Raw genomic sequence first — 24,008 nt, 5'->3', positions numbered from 1 at the left:
CTTATACTGCGGCTCCGGGTGGTTTGGGAAAATAAATTAGAAGTATTTAGCTGAAGTGTATTTTATTTGTGTTTAGTTCTTTTTTTTAACTTGTAGTTCTAAATTGGAAGATTATTGTGATTTTGAAATATAAAAATAAAATTATATTATATTATTTTTTCATCACTCAAAATAAGCGTCACACACTTTCGACCCCAGGTAGGCCAGTTATGGATCTTCGGATCCACATTATGTCAGCAGCTCCACATGAACTATGTTAAAACAAACACCGCTCACGCCTCACAGATGACAGCTTACAGTCCTGCGTAAAGATGAAAGCCACGTTTTGCAGACGCTGTGCGCAGAGGTTCGGGACCAGAAGTCTTATTGTAAACATATCACGGCAGACCCGACGATGTTTGCATGAACACGCTTTTCAGCATCTCTTTACTGACCACTTTTCACACACGGTTGCTGTACGCATACAGCCGGCTGTAGCTTTTCAGTTCACAGCCCGACAACACAACAGCAGAGGGAGCACAGACTTTAAGGCGGTGAGGCGTGATTGCGGGTGCAGCTCAGGTGCGTCCGCCTCCCCTGCAGCGGCGCTGCAGACCACGCCCCGCCACACACATTAACCAGGTAAAATACATATTTAGGCAGAATTTTGCAAATATCTAATTTTCCTTTTTTAGCAGCATAGTGCTTTTTTCCAATTATTTTTTAAAAGTCAGGTCGAGGCTCCAAAAGCCCAAAGGCGATATAAGGGTGGCTCACAACAGTTTTTGTTTGCTGGATCATTTTAGTTTAGCTGGGTGTCTTTCCTTTTGTTATATTTCTTTAAGAGTTCAAAATGTGTTAATTACATAAATAAAATGTAATTTTCTCTGTAGCACTTCATGGATTTCATAAGCAACACACTTTAGTTGTTCTGTGGATTCTTTTGAAAAGCAGTTAAAAACTTTTCTGTTCAAACAAGCCTTTTGTTGATCTACGTATTTTATATTCTTTACATTATTTACATTTGATCTTTTACATTGTGTATAATGTCTATTGATTGTGTTGTTTATTTTAATATTTTTAATCTCTACTGAGATTATCGGTTGCCGACCCCTGCACTAGACTAAAGCATAAACTGGGGCAACAAAGAGAACAAAGATCATAATACAAAAACTCAGACACAAGAAACTCAAAACACTGGGTCACCGACCCAGGACCGTGACAGTGAGAGACAGTCTGGATTAACAGTAATGAAAAAGTGATCATGATTGAAACCATAACAAAAGTATTTTAGGAAACCAGTATCTCTACTTTTAAGATGAGGCTTAAAACTTTCCTTTTTGCTAAAGCATATAGTTAGGGCTGGACCAGGTGACCCTGAATCCTCCCTTAGTTATGCTGCAATAGATGTAGGCTGCTGGGGGATTCCCATGATGCATTGAGTTTTTCCTTTCCAGTCACCTTTCTCACTCTCTATGTATTAACAGACCTCTCTGCATTGAATCATATCTGTTATTAACCTCTGTCTCTCTTCCACAGCATGTCTTTTATCCTGTCTTCCTTCTCTCACCCCAACCGGTCGCAGCAGATGGCCGCCCCTCCCTGAGCCTGGTTCTGCAGGAGGTTTCTTCCTGTTAAAAGGGAGTTTGTCCTTCCCACTGTCGCCAAAGTGCTTGCTCATAGGGGGTCATATGATTGTTGGGTTTTTCTCTGTATCTATGAAGCGCCTTGAGGCGACTTTTGTTGTGATTTGGCGCTATATAAATACAATTGAATTGAATATTTGTGTACAGCGCTTTGTGACTGCCTGTCTGTGAAAAGCGCTTAATAAATAAACTTTACTTACTTTAGTTGTTCACACAAAGCATAAAAGTAAAAAACAATATATACAGTGTTATCTTCATTTTAGATTTCAAAAGTATTTGCGGCTCCCAGTGTTTTCTTTTGCGTGGAAACCGGGTCCAAGTGGCTCTTTGGGTGTTAAAGGTTTCAGACCCCTGGTCTAGTGTCTTAGTTCGGCTTTCTTGTATTCTCTTTAGTTTTCTGAGTATTTAGTAGCTGCCCTCTGTGTCTCCTTGTTATTGTTCTCTGTGTTTCTTAGTTGCTCTGTCTCCCCTATTGAGTTTCGCTTCCCTTTGGTCTCGTTATATCCGGTTTCTCCCAGCTGTGCTCCCCTTCTGTGTCTCATTCCCCTCATTATTTCCCAGTGTATTTAAGCCCTGTGTGTCAGTGTGTCAGTGTCGTGATCTCCCTCATGGCTGTGTTTCCCTGTGTGTCAGTTTATCCATGTCCCAGTTTAGTTTCGTTATATTTTTTGTGCCATTCTGCAATAAAGCAGCTTTTTGAGTTTAATTCCTGCGTGGTGAGTTTTGCGTTTCGGTCCTACTCCTGCCTGCACAAAGCCCAAACATGACAGTAGATCACGACCATTACACGGACCCAGCAAGTGATGGGATTTCCGGCTCTTTTTAGAGAACCGGCTCTTTCGGCACTGAACTGGCTCTTCAGGGAGTTTTGTTGTTTTAATTTATTTATTATTAGCAATAATATAAAATTATGCACAAAAGGAATAATCTAATGTAAAAAAAAAGTTTTATTTACATATGTTCATATATAAATATATGTGGTGGCCCCTAGAGACAAAGCACGTACAAACTCCAAAACACATTTCTAGCGTTAACTGAGCTTCCAAAACAGAGCTACCTAGATCACTTAAATTACACAACTGAAAGCATATGTGTATTGTTTGTGTATTTATACACAAGCACTCATATATATTCAAATAATTTAAAAAAAAGTTCATTTACCTGTTACTACCACACACCAAATCCGGTCGTTGGTACTTCCTGGCTTGTGTAGCCACTCGGTAACAAAGGCTCAACACTGTTGTCTTTTGTACATGTTTTGGAGTTTGTATGTGCTTTGTCTCTAGGGGCCACCATAAATATACTTTTATTTATTCACTCCACATAAAATGTAATAAATAAATCATATATTACAAAAACCAACTATTCACAGTTCAGCTTTTAACTATTTAAATTTTCACCTTTTTTTCCTTTTACAAATTTAAAGTGAAACAACACAAAACACTGAAAACCACAACACAATTAAATATAAATTAAAATATGAAAACAAAAAGAAGATGCATATTCTCTGTCATATGGGCCCGCATGAATAAACTTTCTGAATCCTTTATCATCCACAACTGAAAATAGTTGTGGATGATTACTATACCTTTCTGATGTGACGTTGTTGTCCCTGACTCTTTCTGTCTCTCCCTCCTGCTCTGTTCCGGTGTTCCAGATTAACTGGATGCGTTTCAGGAGCTGCTAACGACAAACCAGCAAAAAAAAAAAAAAAATGCCAAATGTGTCATCTGTGACTAGGGTTGCCAACTCCCTGAGAAATAAATAAGGGACACCTCGTGGCCAGGGCCGGGCGACCCAGTTGTCTTCACCCTTCCCAGTGTGGTGAATTTTTTAGCTCTTTTTTTGTGTGTGAAATTATTTTTTTAACCATTTGGCTTGAATTTGATTTAAGTAGATGCGTATATTCTGTGTGATATCAACACATGGGAAACAAAAATCATTTAGCCATTTATTTTTAGCTCAACATGACAACATTAACACAATAAAACAGGTCTCTTTCTTAAACAGAAGCCTGTCATGCTTAACTTTTGATAATAAAAGTAAATCTTTCTTTAAAAGAACTCTGTCCTGCTTAACTTAAAATTATATAAATTAATAGAAAACAATAGAAAGAAAAATATTCTTGTAACAGTGCACATTTAGTGCATTTAGTGCAATTGGCTTCAGTAGAGGCATTATTTCAGCTTTTGCTCCCGTTTGTAAACCCACTTGTTCCCATGATTACGCATCATAACTCACCATCATTATTCATCTATGTATTACTTTTATGTATTACTCATCTATTCGTTGTAATCATCTATCCTTGCAGTTGTTTACTACACAAAATAAATTATATTATCACACTTCTGGCCACATAGCGCTGATATTCACTGCAAATGCCCATTTTAACCTTAACCAGAGGGTTTAAAAACAAACAAACCAGTGTTTACCATATCTGGTTCCGCCGTGGCCTGGTGGACAAAAATTGGTTAAGGGTTCCCCGAGCTTTCACGCCCCTCATGTTCTTCATGTGCCCACCATTAGAAGCATGCCTATGGAAAAAGTGCGCCGGCACACAGTGCAGTGCGCTTTATAGGTGTTATCGTGCACTTTTCCAGCCAGGTGTTTTCCTTTCCCATTCTTCCCTGCACTTTTGCAGCCTTTTTTTCTTTCTCTGAGAGGCACAAACATTGCTGGTCTAATGCCTGGCTCACACTGTGCAATTTTTGGCCCATTTTGAGCCGATTTTTGAGTCGTGCGACCAATTTGGTGATCGGCCCGATTTTGGCCTTCATCGTGCATCGTGTAGTATACGTGGGGTAACGAGAAGCGATTAACACCTCACGACCAGCTCCCGATCATCAATCGCTCTGAGGGTGTCACCGCAGCCGCTCACACTGCTCACGAGCAAACACGTAAACGTCGGTGAAAAAGACGGAGCAGCAGTGCAGCGTGTGATCTGGATACAAGCGATGGAGGCACAACTTGTAGAACTTTGGAAAGCTCATCCGAGCCTTTTCGATGTGGCATCACCAAATTATCACGACCACAACAACCGTGAAAATAGTTGGATTTACATTGCTGCTCAATCACAGCTGCCTGATCATGTTTGTCATTAGTAATTTAGCAAAGTTGATGGCGGTGGTGTGCGTGTCTGTGTGAGTGAAAGACAGAGAGGGAGAGCGAGCGACAGATTTTCTGTTATAACCTTCATTTTATGGAGGCACAGTGTGACTCAGGTCGCATCAGAGCATCGGGCGGTATAGTGTGAGACCTGCATCGTCACCTACGAACGTCTAACCCCTGCGAGCCAATCGTGCAGTTTGAAAATCGCACAGTGTTTGCCCAACTTCAGGTGTACTGTCGTCTGAGACTTGCACCGCAGTGTCGGCGTTTGTTTCCCTGTTGGTCATGCTTTTTGTTGTGGTCATCTGTTGTCTTCCGGTATTTTCTCCGCAAGCGACCTTTCCTCAACCAATGAGATGAGCGGTAATCTGAATTGTCATACTCGAATTGTCATAAGTGTGCTGTCAGCTCATTGGTCACAAAGCAGGGGCGGGGCTGGGAATTATGTTTTCAAACAAAGCGTTAATTACATTAAAACTTAAAGACTACTTTTGATTCTCACTGTATTACGGGACAAAGTGCGTCCCTTATTAGCTCAATACGGGACGTGTACTTTTGTTTCTAAATACGGGACGATTCCGTTTTTTAAGGGACGGTTGGCAACCCTATCTGTGACACTTGTGAGGTTATCTCAAACCTCACAAGTGTCACAGTCTTGATGCTGTTGAACAACAAAATGTTTAAAAATGTCACGAGTTTACCTGGTGATATCCTCATGCGCGACGCGATCGGGAAAACAGCAAACAATTAACACCACGCCGATGTTGTTCACAGGACAGCAAGAGTAAACAATTGGGAGACTCTTGTCGTCGTTATCGTCCCCCTCGCATGTTTTATTTCTCCGGTTTCTGCGTTTTTGCTTCGCAACTAAAGCTGCAGTTTACTTTGTGCACTAACATGGACTCGAATCAACCAGCGCCACCTCTGGCCAAGTGCCACAACCTACAGCCAGGTCAACTTGTGACACACAAATATAAGAAGAGTAAGAAAATAAATATACACTTTAGGATCAGGGGTAAAGGGATCAATAACAATTTAAAATTTATAATTTACAGTTTGATGATTTAAAGTCTCACACACAACCCGTCGAAAGGGGGCCGGCTGCTTCCAGATAGAGCACATTTCATTCATAATGATGTAAATCCAAGCCCATTATGTATTCATCATTTGAATCCTGGGTTGTGTGAAATCTCAGAAATGCACCTTAGACAAAGTGAATTTGTGAACTAAGGTGTAGGTCTATTAGGTTATGTTGTGGTGATCCTCGAGTTGGGGGATTTGTGTTCATACTGGAGTGCAAAAGTAAAACCAAGATCAACAAGAAAAGTTCAAAGCCATCAGGTGCTCAGTTTAGAAAAAAGAGAAAAGACGAGGAGGAGAAATGAGCAAAAGATGCAGGAAAGCAGATGTGTCATTGGATAATGGCAGGTCATCCTGAAACAATCAGAATCAGAATCAAAATACTTTATTAATCCCTAAGGAAATTATGTGTGTTACAGTTGCTCCAAAAAGAAATGGTAAAAATAGTAACAGTAACAGACTAAACTCCAAACAATACAATATGTTACAGATTTTAATATTAATTAGTCATTGTAAATTGTTGATTTGTCCTGTTCTCATTGTATGACGAATTATGATGGCTGTTTGATAGCTGTTTGCATACTATGCATCGATGCATACTCTCTCTCTCTTCATATGTGTGTGTCTGTGTGTGTTTCTCTGGCAAAATTCAGTATGGTTCCGACAACAGAGGGAGTGTTCGCCCGGGGCGCCAAACAGGCTAGGACCGCCACTGATGCCAAGTGTTTGCTTGTGGTTTTGAGATGTGTATCTAAGAGTGAATATAAGTGCAGGACTGAGACTTATTTAGCACATCCACTCTGTAAGACTGAGGTTATAGTCTGACACTGACAAGAAGAGAAGATATCCTACAATATTTGTGACATAAGATTCCTGATCATCTTCCATCCTTCCTTTTATTAACTGCTGGTCACTTTGGGTCTTCTGTTTCCTGCAGATACTAAAGATCACCATGATGAAGCTGATGACTACTTCTGCACTTCTCTGTGCAATGGCGACCCTGACCACTGCTGCTGGTGAATATTATTGTATATTTCTTTTATCATACTGTAAAGGCAGGGAACAACACAGATGCAATAATTTTGACTTCTAAGTGCTCTGATTACTTTGAGATAATATTTAGTATGTCTGGTTAACCTGAACTGAAAATTTAAATTCTAAACCGCCATAAAAGCCTCTAGAGTTTCTATCTTTAACCTCAACCATAAAAAAAACAACTTTCCTAAATATGATATAATGTCTATTTTTCTTTTTTTCAGAATTAGTTGGAGGCAGTTGTTGGAATACATATTTGCTCATACAAAGAAAATTTTAAATATATAGTTTAAACACCACATAATATTATCATGTTAATCTGCAAAGTCTGTGGTAAATACAATGATGTTAAAGGCTTATTTGATCAAATTAAACCAAACATATCTAATAATTGTTTTTTTTTTTTTAAATTCAGATTCTAATTATGAATATCGTAAGCAGTAGGGGTGCAACAATACTGAACTTGAACCGTTCGATACAGTGCTTTCGGTTCGGTACGCATGTATCGAACAATACAATTTTTTACATTTATTTTATCAACTTTTCTTCTAACGATGCTGTCTGTACCCTGAAGGTAAGCGCGTCATGGACAAAAGTAAAACAGTATGTCGGATGTGCCACGCAACGCTCAATTGGTGGGAACTAGTGCGTTAGCGCAGTTAGCTTGTTAATGTGTTGATGCCGTCCAGCCCCACTCACGGGGCGATCCGCGGTAACTTGTTAACGGAGATTTGCCACGTTATGGCGTTAATGTCATTTTAACAAGATTTACGCTGACAGCACTAGTGAGAACACAACAAATATGACTGCACATTTACGCCGACATCATCCTAGTGCAAACACAAGTGGAAGCAGACAAAAACAACAAGCACGCTACAAACTTTACCCGAGTCATTTAGACAGCCGTTAGCACATGATTCTCCTTATGGGGACCTGATATGTTTAATATGCTGCTGAGAATATAGCCCAGAAGAAGCGCATAGTATAGCTTTTATTTTGGAAAGAGCCATTTCTCTGTAATAAACTCTCTTTTCCAAAAATGAGTGATTTCTCGATCAGATAGATTTAATTATTTTTATTATTTTGTTGTTTCAGCGACATTAAATTTAAAAACTGTACTTTTGAGTTAAAATATATATTTATAATTTCAATAAATGACAAATTAAAAAGGCATGAACATTTTTCTGTATCGAAAAAATATCGAACCGTGACACCAAAGTATTGAACCGAACCGTGAATTTGTGTATCGTTGCACCCCTAGTAAGCAGTACTTGTGTCAATGAAACCAGTTAATCACATACAATGACTCAATTCAAAATCATGTTGTTTGTCAATAGGAGAATGGTATCTTGTCAAGAAGTCCCCATCTTGTCCCTGTGGTTGGACTGAGTACTACGACCAGTGCTTCATCTATGTTGCTAAGCCCATGAGCTGGGCTCAGGCTGAGGTAATATCAGTGATTATCACCAACCAGTTGCTTGCAGTCTCACTCTTTTGGTCACTAGCCAGTAGTGATGTGTCGGTCGCGAACAAAACGGCTCTTAGAGCCGGATCTTTGACGTGAACGACGCGAACCGGCTCCTTATCGCGAGCCGTGGGTTTTTTTTCTTTCTCTCACCCTCGCTCTTGCACTTTTTTTCCGCTTTACCAATGTAAAGAAAAAAATATTTTTTTTAGCAATTCTGCTGTCTCTTCGCTGTAGATAAACTGTCAGTCCATGAATGCAAACCTTGCATCTGTGCACAGCCTTGAGGACTATCAGCTGATTCAGAGGCTGATATCTGATGCTACTCAGCAGGATGGAAATGCTTGGATTGGAGCTTCGGATGCAATAAAGGTATGCTAAAATACATAAAGTTATTTACCAGGAAATTAAGAAAAACAAGAATAAAAAAGAATTCCATATGCAAAAAAACAAAAAGTTTTTTATGCCTTTATAGACAAAAGAAAACTATCAATGTGCCTTTTTTAGAAAGCATTATTTATTATTTTGTGTTTCCCAGGAAAAGGTTTGGTTTTGGAGTGACGGGACCCCTCTCAAATACACAAACTGGTGTACTGGACAGCCTGATAACTATCAGGGCAATCAGAACTGTGCATATGTAAATTGGTCAGGTAAATCACTGTGTGGTCATGATAAAATAATCATGTGTTTACTTAGCACTAACTAGGTTTTTGGTACTTACAGACAAAAAGTGCTGGGATGACTATGGCTGTGAATATGTTATTCCATCTGTCTGCGCCAAGAAAATCTGATGAAAGCACAAATACTTCACACAAGATATCACCTGAAGAATCTGTGTGTCATTATACATCTTTTATCTCCTTTATTGCTGTAATGCTACGCAAGGAATGAAGCGACAAGTAACATAAACAAGACCTGGGTTGTCTCTTAATGCAAGAGAAATGCATTTGTTGTGGAAAGAATGCTTTTAGCACAGTTTCATTTAGATGTAGACTGAACTCTTATCTCTCATCTTCTAAATCAATAAAGAAAGAGCATTGAATGAAGGTGTGTCATTAATCTGTCTTAAATCCATTAAAGCTTTGCAATATGTACTTCAGAATCTGTACAGTTCTGCAACTATCACTGTGTGGTTTAATATTCGCAACATCTGGAGCTACAAAGTCATGGAATATAATAGAAAATCTGGAAATCTTTTTTTAAGTGGCGTTTGTAGGGTTACTGAAGTTGGGCTAGCTGGTATATAATGATGTGCTATATGGTGGCTAGCTACACAGCTATGGTTAGCATAATATAAACACAGTGAAGCTGGGGGATGAATGCTAACTTTTTTCCACTCGATAAAAGTTAACATGAGGGTTCCCGAAGGGTTAGGAACAAATGTAACTGCATGGGAGGATGCTGTAATCGGACCAAAATTCAGTGAGGAGAACAACTGCAATATAAAGTTAGTCATTAATATACTGCTGTATGGGCTGGGCTGTAGTTGCATCATACTCTGTTCTCTCTGCAGAACATTTCAGTGCATGTGCCAAAGAAAACGGAAACAAAATGGCTATTGTTCAAGTCATTACTACTGCAAGAGAGTGCTTGTATAAACAAGAGCTGTGCTACCCTACTACTGCCAATGTAGGGTACCAATGCAATGCTACCCTAGGAAAGACACATACAAACTCACACTTGGCCCTCTCTCTCTCTCTTTCACACACACACACACACACACACACACACACACACACACACACACACACACATTGTGCATTTCTATTTATGTTGTATCTTTTTATTACATACCCCTACAACCCTCTCTTTTTTCTGCCTGTCCTGCCTCAGACATGTCAAATTGTATACCACAAATAATGTAGTAGCACAAAAAGAACACAAATGGAAATGAAGAAATAAACAGATAAAAGAAAAACCTGAACAAGAGGAGCCTATAGAAAATTTATCAAGCAATCTTGGAAAAGAAAAAGAGAGAAGGAACTTTCATGACTTTAGCAACATTTCTAACAGGTTGAGTTCACTTTTTAGACCACACACGTCAGAGAAACATATCTTTGTATCTTTAGATATTTTGGGCTCTGTCAGATTTCAGTGAAACAAAGCAGTGTTTATTGAATTAGGCTCCAAGTTCCATTAAATTGTTTGGTCTTATGTGTTATTTTCCTATCGTTGTTTCTTCCTAATAACCTTGAATACTGTTTAGGCCTTGGGGCACAATTCTCTGATCTTCTGTTGTCTTACAAGAAGATATTTTACCATTCCTGTTGGAAACTTTAGCCTGCTGGATGTGTATTTCTGGTGGACTGGTTTGGGGAAACTAAACATTAGAATGCCGTCTGTCCAAATCGTTACATTCCAAGAAGATTCCATCTATTTAAATATGAGCTAGGGTCAAGTCCGGCGTTTTCAGGAGGAGAGTGTTGTGTACTTCAGTAAACCCAGGGGAGCTTCGAGGTGAGAAGCTCTGCACACAGGAGAATTTGTGTTGGTGTGTAATTTAAAAAAAATATTTAAAAACAACAATAAAATAATTATATGTTTTATTTTTAAGAAAATAATTCCAACTTTATTTGTCACGGCTGGGGCACCAGACGTGTGATGGAGTGAATGAGGACCCAAGTTGCAGACAGCGATGGAGATGCGAGTGAGGTTTTATTTACAGCGTTGCAAAGTGAAAAACAGAAAATGACGAACAAGCCAAGCAAAACCTAAACTGGGAAAACTAAAAACCAAACCTGAAATCATAACACAAAGGGAGGACACGAGGCGAGGAGCAGAGAAACACCAAAATAACACAGAGTGACACAGACAAACCGACAAGGAACACTGACTGACACCCACTATATATACACACACAAGGTAATCAGGTAATGGCACACAGGAGAGGAGCACAGCTGATCCTAATTCACAAGATGACAGGAAGACACAAGCTGACACAGTGATAACAGACACAGACCTTCAAAGTAAAACAGGAAATTCACAAAGACAAACTCAGGGACACAAACAGAGCAAAGGAGGGAGAACACTAAAGTGCTACACAGAAGAACCAAACCCTAAGCACTAATACAAAATAAGAATTAACAGAAAACATAAGATGAATCCAAAATGAAACACAAAACGCTGGGTAAACGACCCAGGATCATGACAGTACCACCACCACCACCACCCCCAGCTGGCTCCCGACAGCCTCAAAATACACCACCAGATCCAGGTGGTTCAGGACGGATGTAGTCTTTTACCATCAGGGCCTCATGAGCCTATACTGGTGTTTTTAAAAGTTACCTTTGACTTTATGACTTTCTGTGTCGTTTCTGGGATGCTTAGGACTCATATTGCACTGCTGGAAATAGTTTATTTTGATGCATATGCTGCCTTTTTGCAAATTTGCACTATAATATTTATTTTCGTTTTTCCTGCAGTATATAAAAACTGGTGTATTTCAAAAATAAAACCATGAAGACACTCAAAATAAATTTCCTGTGGTAGGAAACTAGTTTGTGCAACTTTTTTGTATTTACAGTTTTGAGGGATAAGCCTCTTAAATTTCTCTAACTAGAAATATATGTTAAAAAAAAACAATTTTCAATTTTTTTTATAGTTTATTGCACTTTTTTGCAATTTATGTAATTACTATGCACTTAATGCATACATATTATTAAAATTTAGGCTATAATGGTTGTATTGATGTATAGCAACTTGAAATGCTCCCAAAAATGGCACTACAGCATGTAAAAATATAATATAAGCTCTGGCGGACTTGGTTCTATGGTAGGTCTTCAAGCCTTAAACACCTCACACTTGTTTGGAGTCAGCTCCACACCATGTGCTTGATAGTTGTACATAATATCACACAGATGGTACTCAAATTGTTTGCTGTGGACATAATTGTTATCCACATATGGCTGAGATATTTCATCGGCACTCCTCCATACTGCACTGGAGGCGAGTAAAAGTCAAAGGTGTAATAAAGGATGTGAGTGATCTGCTACTCTCCTCCAGAAAACCCTAATGATACGTCCAACACTGAGAAGCAGTGCACTCCCATGCAGTCACACACAGACTGTGGTTGATGAGTATGGGGACCATGATTTCTGAATTCATCCTCTTCTTCAGCAGGTCCTCCAAATACTTCTTTAGCTCCTTGTGGAGTGGCTTGGGTAATGAGGTGTGTGTGCACTTTACTAGGGTTGTGTCACTCCACGTAAACTTTCCTCCGCCTCAACTTTCTGTGATTTTAGTGTAGCTTTATTGTTTGACTGAGTTTGTTTCTTTGTATTGTTGCGTCCCCACGTAGAGATCCAGGGGGGGGTGTGGGGACTGGTAACAAATGGGTCAGGAACTGAATGAAAGGAAACCATACAGACTGTTCAGTATATATTACAGCTTTATTACAAATAATCTTTACTGAAAGAGCCGGCAACACCACCAATGTTTTTTCCAATAACACTAGAAAAAGAAAAATGTCGCAACAACCAAACAAAAAACTCCACACTACGAAGAGGCACATCTGGGGGCCCACAAGCCCAGCAAGCTTCACTGCTGCTGCTGTCGAGGCCCACAAGCCCATACCACTCATATGAAGGCTACAAGCTAGTGATGGCCCGCTTGAAGCTGAAGCTCCGGTGCGTGTGTCAAAAAAATCAACACACTGCTTCAGAAGCACTGTGTCGAAGCTTGATTCGTTTGGCCAGAGTCACGTGATCAGTGACGTCCGAAGCTTCATTTAGAACGTGACTGCTTCGGTATCTGATTCAATGGTTTATAAGGAAATGAATCATTCGTGGGATTTGTGGTGTTTTGATGGTGACAGATAGTGAACCACTGATCATTCCACTGAGAGATTTGGAGCCAGCGAGGAATAGAGGAGGTTCTGATGTGTGGGAGAATTTTGAGTTGATTTTGGTCGATCGGGTGGGTTTTCCAGCTTTGTGTTCTGGCTGTTTGCTTTTGTTTTGTGCGTGTTTATTATATCTGAAAACGGGAAAAAGGTAAAATGTCAAAAAATCTGCTTCCATAATATAAATATCATTAAATAACTTTAGAAAAACTTCCACTTGACTCTTTACATGTAATTTTGTAAAAATATATATTTTATTGTTTAATTAATCTGAAAATGTTAGTCTGCCAAATGTGCAGCAATTTAATTTGTTTATTCTCTTTAGCTGATAGTTTGTGGGGCCCAGGTAGACTGTATAACTGCGTCTCTACCAGTTTCTCTGCACTCCAGCATCTTCTGTGCCATGTGAAGGGATTTCCCTTAATGCAGAAGAAATTATCTCCACGAAAAGGAACAGGTTTGGCCATCGCACAGTGAAACAAATTTTCTTCTTAAATACAAATGAAAAAGGACTTTAAATGCATCATATTTTTAATTTGCAAGTTCATAAGCATTTTCCCTTTCCATTTCACAATCAATTCTACCCCCAGGTCAAAAATATGTCTGGAAAAATTTCCCCAATATAATATTATTTATAAATATACCCGTCTAGCGGTTGATTGCATAAGTGCATGGAGGCAGGACCTCACAGCAGAAGCATACTCCATAATGTGTTGTACATTATCATATGTATATTGTATGTAACGTGGTATTTTTCAATTATTGTATTTACCAACATCAAGAAGTCACAAGCAAAGAAAGACCACACAATGGTGCGTGTTTGAACAAGGAAAGATTACTGGTCACGATTATTTATTAAACAAATAAACCACATTTTTTTAACCACCAAAGAATACATGTTCAAAGTAATACAACCAAATTCCACACAATCAGACAGAACTCCACTCTGTAGAGTGAGCAATCATAATGAAGCAGTTGGTTTTATTTTGTGGATTCAAGCTGCTCTTCATATTTGTGGCCACCAGATGTCACCCCTCTGTCAGAGAGACACAGAGGGGTGGAGCAAGAGAGGAGAAGGCGGAAAGAGGCCACACCCCCACAAGGGCAGTTTCAGGAGGCCCTGCTAGGGCCTGTTTAAGAAGTGTTAAGTCATAAAAACAGTTACCTTAATGGGCTTTATATTGTAAGGTAAAGACCATTTACCTTAAAAGTAAAATGAGGGAATTATAATCATATTTTTCTCACATTTAATTTTCAGTAATAATCTGAATTAAAGATGTTTTTTCTACAATTTTACTAATTTTACCAGATTTTTAATCATGATATTTGGCCAAACAAGTACAGTGGAGTATACAGTACCATGAACTACATTTGAGGTCAGATCAGTGTATTTATTGATGTGATGGACATTATTTCTTGTATTTTATTTGCCTGCTATTGTCGTTGAACTTGTCTGCAGCCACAGCAAAGACAGGAGGACACCAACCATGAAACATGAAATCATTTATCAGCTTAATTCTAAAGGAAACAATAAAGTTAATAAAACGTTTACATGTAATGGCTTTAAACACTCGTGTTTTATTCTATATCCCTTCAAGCCAATATAAGAGTGCCATTTATATAACTTTGATTCTGCTTCGTGTTATGTATGACTTATATGTCGAATACTACGGAGCCCCACAGGGGACATGGGAGAAAAAAAATGAAGACGGACTTTTGCGAGATTTCGCAAAACTAACTCGGGATCTCGCAAAACAAACTCGGGATCTCGCAAAACTTTTGCGAGATCTCGCAAACGTTTTAGCCGCATTCTTCGGACGCTGGCTCGAAGCCGACCGGGAGGTCGAGGCTTGATGTGCCGGGAAAGCGGTGTTCCTCCCGGCTGTAGTAGGTCTCGACCTCCCCTTACCTTCGAGCTAATGGGAAGAATGCGGCTAAAACTTTTGCGAGATCTCGCAAAAGTTTTGCGAGATCCCGAGTTTGTTTTGCGAGATCTTATTAAATGTCTGTATTCTACGGAGCCCCGCAGGGGACATGGGAGAAAAAAAAATTAAGACGGACTTTTGCGAGATCTCGCAAAAGTTTTGCGAGATCCCAAGTTTGTTTTGCAAGATCTCGCAAAAGTTTTGCGAGATCCTGAATTTGTTTTGCAAGATCTCGCAAAACTTTTGCGAGATCCCGAGTTAGTTTTGCGAGATCTCGCAAAAGTCCGTCTTAATTTTTTTCCTCCCATGTCCCCTGCGGGGCTCCGTAGAATACAGACATTTAACATGTTGAAAAAAACATGATTACAGCAACGTTTTGTTATCAAAATACCTTCATCACAGTTCAGTGTTTCACATGTTAGTTCTGCATTTCTCTGCCTTTTTCTCACCAAGCATGCTGTGATCTTATCTCACAGTAAATGAAGAATGATGAATGTGTTAAACAGAGGGACTATTTTTTCAGTGACTTCTCTCTCAGAAAGGCTTCTCTTATGTTTATCCTCTTCAGTTCAGCTACCTCATACTTCAGTCCACCTTCAGTCTAGAGTCTGTGGTTCCCCTGGAGTGTGTCACTGGTTTGCTCTTTATGTTAAAACATTTGAAGTGTTTCTGAAAATTAAAAAGGTCCTCTGATAATTTTACACATCACCACAAATGTCCCATCCCCATTTAACCCTTTAAAGCCGGTCGGAGCAGGCACGCTCTGTTTTGCGTCACTATTTTTAAATCCCGGTAGCTCTGCAACCACGTGAGCTAGCGCAATAATTTTTTTTGCATATGAAACCGGAGGAGTTGTACTTACATCTTATGCCATCAGCTTGTCCTCGGTCACAGTTTCCTTCCACATATAGCTTTGCAAAAACTGCATAAAAAGCACTTGCAGCAACAAAAACATAATATTCCAGAAACACGCTTTGCTGATCTGATCAGCTGTTTGCAACACTTCCTACGTTGGAATAGATGTCAGCGTGAACTATCGCATGTCCGCCATGACCTGCCCGAAACCGGAAGTGATGTCATTCTCGCGGAAATGTAGTTTTTTACCATCAGGTCCTCATGAGCCTATACTGGTGTTTTTAAAAGTTATCTTTGACTTTATGACTTTCTGTATCGTTTCTGGGATGCTTAGGACTCATATTGCACTGCTGGAAATAGTTTATTTTGATGCATATGCTGCTTTTATGCAAATTTGCATTATAATATTTATTTTTGTTTTTCCTGCAGTATATAAAAATTGGTGTATTTCAAAAATAAAACTATGAAGACACTCAAAATAAATTTCCTGTGGTGGGAAACTATTTTGTGCAACTTTTTTGTATTTACAGTTTTGAGGGATAAGCCTCTTAAATTTCTCTAACTAGAAATATATGTTAAAAAAACAAAAACGATTTTCAATTTTTTTGTAGTTTATTGCACTTTTTTGCAATTTATGTTATTACTATGCACTTAATGCAGACATATTATTACAATCTGGGCTATAATGGTTGTATTGATGTATAGCAACTTGAAATGCTCCCAAAAATGGCACTACAGCATGTAAAAATATAATATAAGCTCTGGCGGACTTGGTTCTATGGTAGGTCTTAAAGGGTTAAAGGGTTAAATGCTATGTCAGGGTTTTATGGCAGATTTTGTGCATGTACTTTTTGTACAATAGGTGTTGACTCATTTTTGAGTCAAACTTCTATTAAAGGCCAGATTGTGGAATCTATTCAGTAAATATCTGGGAACAGTTGTTGATACAAAGCTTAATTTTACTTTAATTAAATTTTAAGCTGTGTGCAAAAAGGGCCACCGGTGATTCCCATGTTTGTTTCCACAGTGATTAAACCGTGATGATTCTCTTTTATTGCATTTTAATGAATCTGTTTCATGTTTTTCTTTATCGTTATGGTTTGGATATCTGTAAAGAACAGAAGTTTAGTCAAATTGTTAAGTGGTCTAACTGGCTGATTGGCGAACCAAGCACCCTCGAAACGAGTCGGTTACAGCAGTTGGCAGGTCGATCTTTCTTGATGATTTATAACCTTTGCAAAGTAAATTTCTGGTCACACAACATAAAACAACACAGTGTGAAATAGCTTTGCTGTAGCAGCAACTTACTTTAATACAATTATTGGTTGCACATGCAGAAGTAAAATGATGAAATTGCAGCACTTTTAGTTGTCAGAAAGAGGAAGGAAGCAGCAGGTTAAACTAAGAAGTTTGTGTCTCGAACACAGTGAGATTGCAAAGCAGAAATTCTGCACTCTGATCACATTTTAGGCATTTACAGTAACTGTGCACACTAACTATAGTGGACAGCACCATCAGATACACATCAGATCAATATGATGGACATCATTTCTTGTATATATCATTTACCTGCTGATGTGTTTGAACTTGTCTGCAGCCACAGCAAAGAGAGGAGGACACCAACCATGAGACTGAAAGGAGCACAAGCTGCAATCATCTGTCTTCTCACTTTGTCAGGTATTTTATATTTACATTTTCATATTTTACAGATAACTGACTCTTGATCAACTATAAGAAAATACACAGAAATATGGAACATTTGCAGTTGATGGTTTTCTAAACATTTTAAGCTCCAGCTCTGTTTATGCAAGACTTGAAGAGAAAATAGTTTCTGTTAAACTTCTTTAACAGTAAATTTCTTTTTCAAGTGTGTTTTTTTCTGTTTGACAAGTCTTTCTTCAAGTACATCATAAATAACTGATCAGATGCAGACATAGGCTGAGCACTATTGTGTCCGCGGTCAGTAAACCAGTGTATTGAGCTTTGTGCTTTTAATTTCTTAGGATGGTTGTGTTTCAGGTTTCAGTTTGTGCTTCTAGCTCTTCTGTTCTCCTTGGTTTGAGATTTCTACTGCTTAGCTTTTGGACTCTGTACCCCCATGTTCTGTGTTGGTTTACTTCTGTTCAGTGTCTATTCTGGGTCTGTGTGTCTGTCGTGTACTTCCTGTTTTACTTTAACAGTCTCTCGTCAGTGTACATCATATTGTGTTTGGTCTTTCCCCATCTCATTATTATTATTAGTGTCAGCTGTGTCCCCTGTGCTGTTCCTTGTTAGCTTTCTGTGTATTTATGTCACAGTCTCCCTCAGTTCCGTGTCATGTCATCCTTGGTTTTGTGGAATTCTCCATGTGTTTCCTGAGTGGTCAGCTAACTAGCTTTTCCCAGTTTAGGTTTGTATTGTTTATTTCCCCAGTCTGTAAATAAAGCCATTTTTTGAGTTATGCTCCACTTCCGAGTCTGCATCTGGGTCTTTTCCTGCCTGCACACAGCTGCTCCCTGACATGATGTAAGAAAGTGCATCATAAATAACTGCTCACATGCAGACAAAGGTTGACCAATGTTTTAAGAAACTTTCCCATCAGCTGTAAAGTTCCACACATCAGTTTCTGCTTTTCTCATTTATTTCGGTCACATCTCTTTTCTCACAAAAACGTTTCTCTTCAGTTCAGCCTCCTCGTGGCTCACAGGTGAAATTCCTTCACTGCACCTTCAGAGTGTGTGTCCTCCTGCCTCAGCTCACATACAGGTTAACTGTAGAGAGCGTGGACACACCTTTAACCCTTTAAAGCCAGTTGGAGCGGACATGCTCCATTTGACTATTTTTAAATCCCGGTAGCACTGCAACCACTTCAGCTAGCGCAATAATTTTTTTTGCATATGAAACCGGAGGAGTTGTACTTACATCTTATGCCATCAGCTTGTCCTAGGTCACAGTTTCCTTCCACATATAGCTTTGCAAAAACTGCATAAAAAGCACTTGCAGCAACAAAAACATAATATTCCAGAAACACGCTTTGCCGATCCGATCAGCTGTTCATAACACTTCCTACGTCCATCAGCGTGAACTTTCGCATGTCCGCCATGACCTGCCCGAAACCGGAAGTGACGTCATTTTGCGAAAATGTCGTTTTTTACCATCGGGGCCTTATGAGACTATACTGGTGTTTTTAAAAGTTATGTTTGACTTTATGACTTTCTGTGTCATTTCTGGGATGCTTAGGACACATATTCCACTGCTGGAAATAGTTTATTTTGATGCATATGCTGTTTTTTTGCAAATTTGCAGTATAATATTTATTTTCGTTTTTCCTGAAGTATATAAAAATTGGTGTATTTCAAAAATAAAACTATGAAGACACTCAAAATAAATTTCCTGTGGTGGGAAACTATTTTGTGCAACTTTTTTGTATTTACAGTTTTGAGGGATAAGCCTCTTAAATTTCTCTAACTAGAAATATGTTAAAAAAACAAAAACGATTTTAAATTTTTTTGTAGTTTATTGCACTTTTTTGCAATTCATGTAATTACTATGCACTTAATGCATGCACATTATTAAAATTTAGGCTATAATGGTTGTATTGATGTATAGCAACTTGAAATGCTCCCAAAATTGGCACAGCAGCATGTAAAAATATAATATAAGCTCTGGCGGACTTGGTTCTGTGGTAGGTCTTAAAGGGTTAAAAGCAGAAGAATTAATTGTTTTGTTTCTGATGTGTTTCAGCAGTTCAGGGTGAGGATGGTTGGTCAGTGACTTACACCTCTACTCACATTTGTGCCTTAAAAGGATCAACAGTGGACATACGCTGCACCTACACGTACCCATCCAGAGTAAATGGGAACGTGACTGTAGTTGAAAAAGCTGTGTGGTTTACTAAAATGAAAGGTGATGAACATGTGGATGTGAAGACAGAGGTAGAGTTTGCAGGTCGTGTTCATTATCACTGTAATAACAAAGACTGCACTCTGAGAATCACAGACCTGAGAGAGAGCGACTCAGCTGAGTACAAGTTCAGATTTGTGACAAACCAACCAGGAGTGAAATATACTGGATCACCTGGAGTCACTCTGTCTGTCACAGGTATGATTTTTATATTTAAATGTATAACATGTTTTCAAAATAAAATGTTTTGGTGGAACTTTGAGACTCTACAAGCTATGAATGTTGTGTATATTTTATATTTTGCTGTGTATAATTTTTAGTTCTCCAGGCACAAGTGATAAAAACTTGGACAACCTGGTATCCTACTTGGAAAAAGGTGACGTGTCAGAGCAGTTGTCGTCTACCTGATCCTCATTCATATGTCTGGTACCAGAACGAATTGAATATTGACAGAAAGGAGTCTTCTTTTGAAGAATACTTTGGTTTTACAGACAGCATTTCCTGTGCTGTAAAAGGATACGAGAAGCTTCCCTCTCCTTCAGTGTGTGAGTTTACTTCAGTCACTGACAAAACATATCATTCATTTCTGTTTCTAATAAAAAAGATGTTGCTGCATCTTCATGTTTATTTTATATCTCAGTAAAGCCAATAAATCAACAATAAGTCCTGACAGCCTCCTGCTCTGTGGTGCTGCAGTCAAATCTTCCTCTAACAAATCTGTTTCATATATTTTAGGTGTTGGTGATCAAACCTGTAACAGAGTGACTTACACCAGCAGAAGCATCTGTGCCCTCAAAGGTTCATCAGTGGACATTTCTTGCATCTACAGTCATACACATCCTGCTGTGTCCAAATTCTGGTTCAGTCCTGAACGTAGTCATCAGTGGCAGCATCGCTCACACCCCGAGGACCTCAGAACAGACTCCCACTATGCAGGCCGTGTTGAGGTCATTGAAACAGGGAGAGGACGCTCTAATCTGAGAATCAGAGACCTGACAGAGAGGGATTCAGCCGAGTATCACTTTAAATTCAAAACACAAAGCTTTGAACTGAAGAGTAGTTTACCTGGAACAACTCACAGGTACTGAAGAACACACACTGTTAGCAGGTTTTTGTTTTTGTGATCTCAGATATCAAATGTAGACTTACATATCCACACATAAAGCCTCTCTCTACATGATGTCACTGCTGTGCTGTCATATTCAGCTCTGCAGGTGAAGGTGAGCAGAATAATATCAGTCCAGCAGACTCAGACTGCGGCAGAGCTCAAGTGTCAAAGCAGCTGCAGTCCAGCTGGTCGTCTTTCTTACGTCTGGTTCAAGAACGGACAGAAAAACACGACACAGCAAACCTCTGCTTATACAGACTACTTTAATCCTGGAGACATCATCTCCTGTGCTTTCTCTGGATACGAGGATTACTGCTCTCCATCAGTGTGTGAGTTTAATTCACGGTGTCACCAACAACATATCACAGCTCCAAGCCACCTACAGTTTATCATGCTGTAATGTTACATGAGTTTAAACGCCAACTTTAATAAAGAAATCTTTTATCTTCAGATCCTTCAAAGCTTCCCTCTGTGTCAGTGAGTCCCTCTGGTGAGATAGTGGAGGGCAGTTCAGTCACTCTGACCTGTCGTACACATGCTAATCCAGCAGCTAAGAACACTTTGTACAAAGGCAACCAAATCTTGCCTCTAACACCAGAAGGTATTTATAATTTCACCTCCATCAGCTCTGAGGACAGAGGAATCTACGACTGCAAGACTGAGGATCAGCTCTCTGTGTCTTTATTCATAGATGTCCAGTGTAAGTAAACATCAGCAGATCAGTGATCAGCTGGGAGTTGTGTTCAATTTATTTCCATCATATGAACAATACACAGAAGTTCATTGAGCAAAGAATACAAAAGGCTATACAAATAACGCAACTACATTTCAATATCGCTTCACCTGTTCTGATTCAGCTAAATATCAAAAATGAGTTGGAAGAAGCTCACACTTCTTTAATGCCCCTTTCACCATAAGTTATCGATCAATATTTGAGCTTCCTTACTGATAAAATCTGCACAAATAATATTGAACGTATTTCTAATATAATATATACAGCACACATAGCACAAATTATGATAATAGTTAATATCATAGTATTATAAGAATTCTTATTTTCATATGAATTATGATCATATCACATCATATGATCATTATATCAGTGATTAACAGTTTCCTGTCATGTTTTTATTCTTGATGGAAATTTTCTCACACTGAATATTAAAATGTTGCTGTAAAAATTTCACAATAATTTTTCTCGGTTTCCTCCAGATGCTCCAAAGATTCCCTCTGTGTCAGTCAGTCCCTCTGGTCAGTTAGTGGAGGGCAGTTCAGTGACTCTGACCTGCAGCAGTGATGCTAACCCAGCAGCTAACTACACCTGGTACAAGGAGGATGATAACTCAGCAAAAGCATCTGGACAGAACTTCATCATCACTGACTTCAGACCTGAACACAGTGGGAGTTATTACTGTGAAGCCCAGAACACAAGAGGACGTCGCAGCTCCACCTCCCATCATCTCACTGTTGTGACAGGTGCTCTTTCTACATTTACAAGTCTGTTTACCGCAACAATTTTCATTGATGCATTACTAAAACAACAGTTACAAAGAAAATAAGATTCCTCTCCAGGTTTTCAAAAACAAAGTGTATGCGCTCTCTCAATCCCATCAAATTTCTTTCTCCATTTTTAGGGAAATCAATAATAATACAGAATATTATCAGATTAACTTTGGTGATCCTGATGCTGATTCCTCTGCTTCTTGTGATTTTGTGGATGAGGTAAAATAAAACATCGCTCTGTTGCAGAAGTGGTCTTTGACTTTCTAATTTAATAGTTGTACATTTAAAATGTGATTATTTATTATTAGCAAGAAGAAACCTTGGAGCTCTACAGCTGAATCAAATGAACGTATGGAGACAATGGAGGTGAGAGTGAGATAGAGACAGTGTCAGAATTGAATTGATGTTGTTGAAACATCTTGTCTAATCTCTTACTCTGTTTAATATACTATCATTATCCATGCTATTGTAAATATTTTAGTAGTTTATTACAAATGGATTTTTAGTAGAAAAGTTAATTTCTGTAAAAACATTTGACCACATTTTATAAAGAAATCTGATTGTATCCATGACAATCTGTTTTGAGTTTGCTGGATGGAAACATCAGGCCAACCTCCAAGCAAAAGTTCACCATCTAATTTTTGAGAAGATCTAATCAGAAACTCTGTTACTTTGTACAGATGCAGTCAAACCATAAACAGGACTCAGCTGATGGAAACAGAAAGTAAAAAAAACAGCACAGTGGAGAGTGATGCTGATGCATAGAGATTTATATTTTTATTTTTAGCTCCAGTTATATAAAGTTTATTTGTCGTTAGATGTTAGACTACAATTACAGCTTATTTTTGGTCTTCTGTTACCTGTTCAGACAAACAAAAATATGCTGATCTAGAAGAAAATATTTTACAGCACTTGCGGCTTGTTTTTTGTTAACAAAAGAGAAAAACCTGCAGCTACAACAGCTCTGTATATTGAAGATCAGTTCCCTGTGAATGCTACAGAGGTCATCATTATGCAACAAGTTTTGTTTTTCGAGTTGAAATAAACTCTTTATTTTTTCAAAATAGACGTTTCATGTACTTCTCTTTCAGAGGTTGATGCTTGTCATTGCAACACATTATTACAAAGGTAGAACACACCATAAAGCAAAAATAACTGCTTCATGAATTCAGACATCGCTGGATTTGATATGAAAAAAAAAAAATGCCAAGATTATAAACTCTGCCAGTTATCAGCAGCTGGATAGATTTACAAGCACAATCCCAAGACCTGACACAGCATGCTATATGTGACCTACATTAAAGCAGTCATTGGATGCATATGCAAAGATAAAAATAATGATGAGCTTGACCTCATAATGATCTTTACCAGCACCAAACAATTTAGCTAGAGTCTACCTTTATGTAGTACACTGTGACAAGGAGCCGACACACTCACAAGCAGTGATTCAGGACAAGAGTCCATTTATTCACCTTCACGTACTCTATTAGCACAATTAATCTAAATTCAGACAAAAAACATAAAATCTGAGTAGGAAGAAAATAAAAATCAGTGATGTGATGACAGTGGGTGCAAACATACA

General features: G+C 38.7%; 2 protein-coding genes across 2 annotated transcripts; both read left to right on the top strand.

The window, feature by feature from the left end:
* Window positions 1-6,585: 6,585 nt before the first annotated feature.
* Window positions 6,586-9,355, top strand: LOC146522986 (ladderlectin-like). The gene is made up of 5 exons (XM_085142948.1): window positions 6,586-6,829; window positions 8,186-8,295; window positions 8,551-8,685; window positions 8,852-8,963; window positions 9,037-9,355. Exons 1-5 carry the CDS (start codon window positions 6,766-6,768, stop codon window positions 9,102-9,104), a joined length of 489 nt encoding a protein of 162 aa, XP_084999074.1. The 5' UTR covers window positions 6,586-6,765; the 3' UTR covers window positions 9,105-9,355.
* A 3,045-nt stretch (window positions 9,356-12,400) lies between these two features.
* On the top strand, window positions 12,401-22,484 carry LOC146522985 (sialoadhesin-like). The gene is made up of 7 exons (XM_085154176.1): window positions 12,401-12,473; window positions 19,657-20,013; window positions 20,136-20,360; window positions 20,551-20,890; window positions 21,008-21,252; window positions 21,375-21,623; window positions 22,136-22,484. The coding sequence occupies exons 1-7, from the start codon at window positions 12,401-12,403 to the stop codon at window positions 22,480-22,482; spliced, it is 1,836 nt and encodes a 611-aa protein (XP_085010302.1). The 3' UTR covers window positions 22,483-22,484.
* The last annotated feature ends 1,524 nt before the right edge of the window (window positions 22,485-24,008 follow it).

This window comes from Neolamprologus multifasciatus, chromosome 3 (genome assembly GCF_963576455.1).
Source record: "Neolamprologus multifasciatus chromosome 3, fNeoMul1.2, whole genome shotgun sequence".
NCBI lineage: Eukaryota > Metazoa > Chordata > Actinopteri > Cichliformes > Cichlidae > Neolamprologus > Neolamprologus multifasciatus.
Note: the sequence above shows the minus strand (reverse complement) of the source record. Positions and strands in the feature narration are given on the sequence as shown.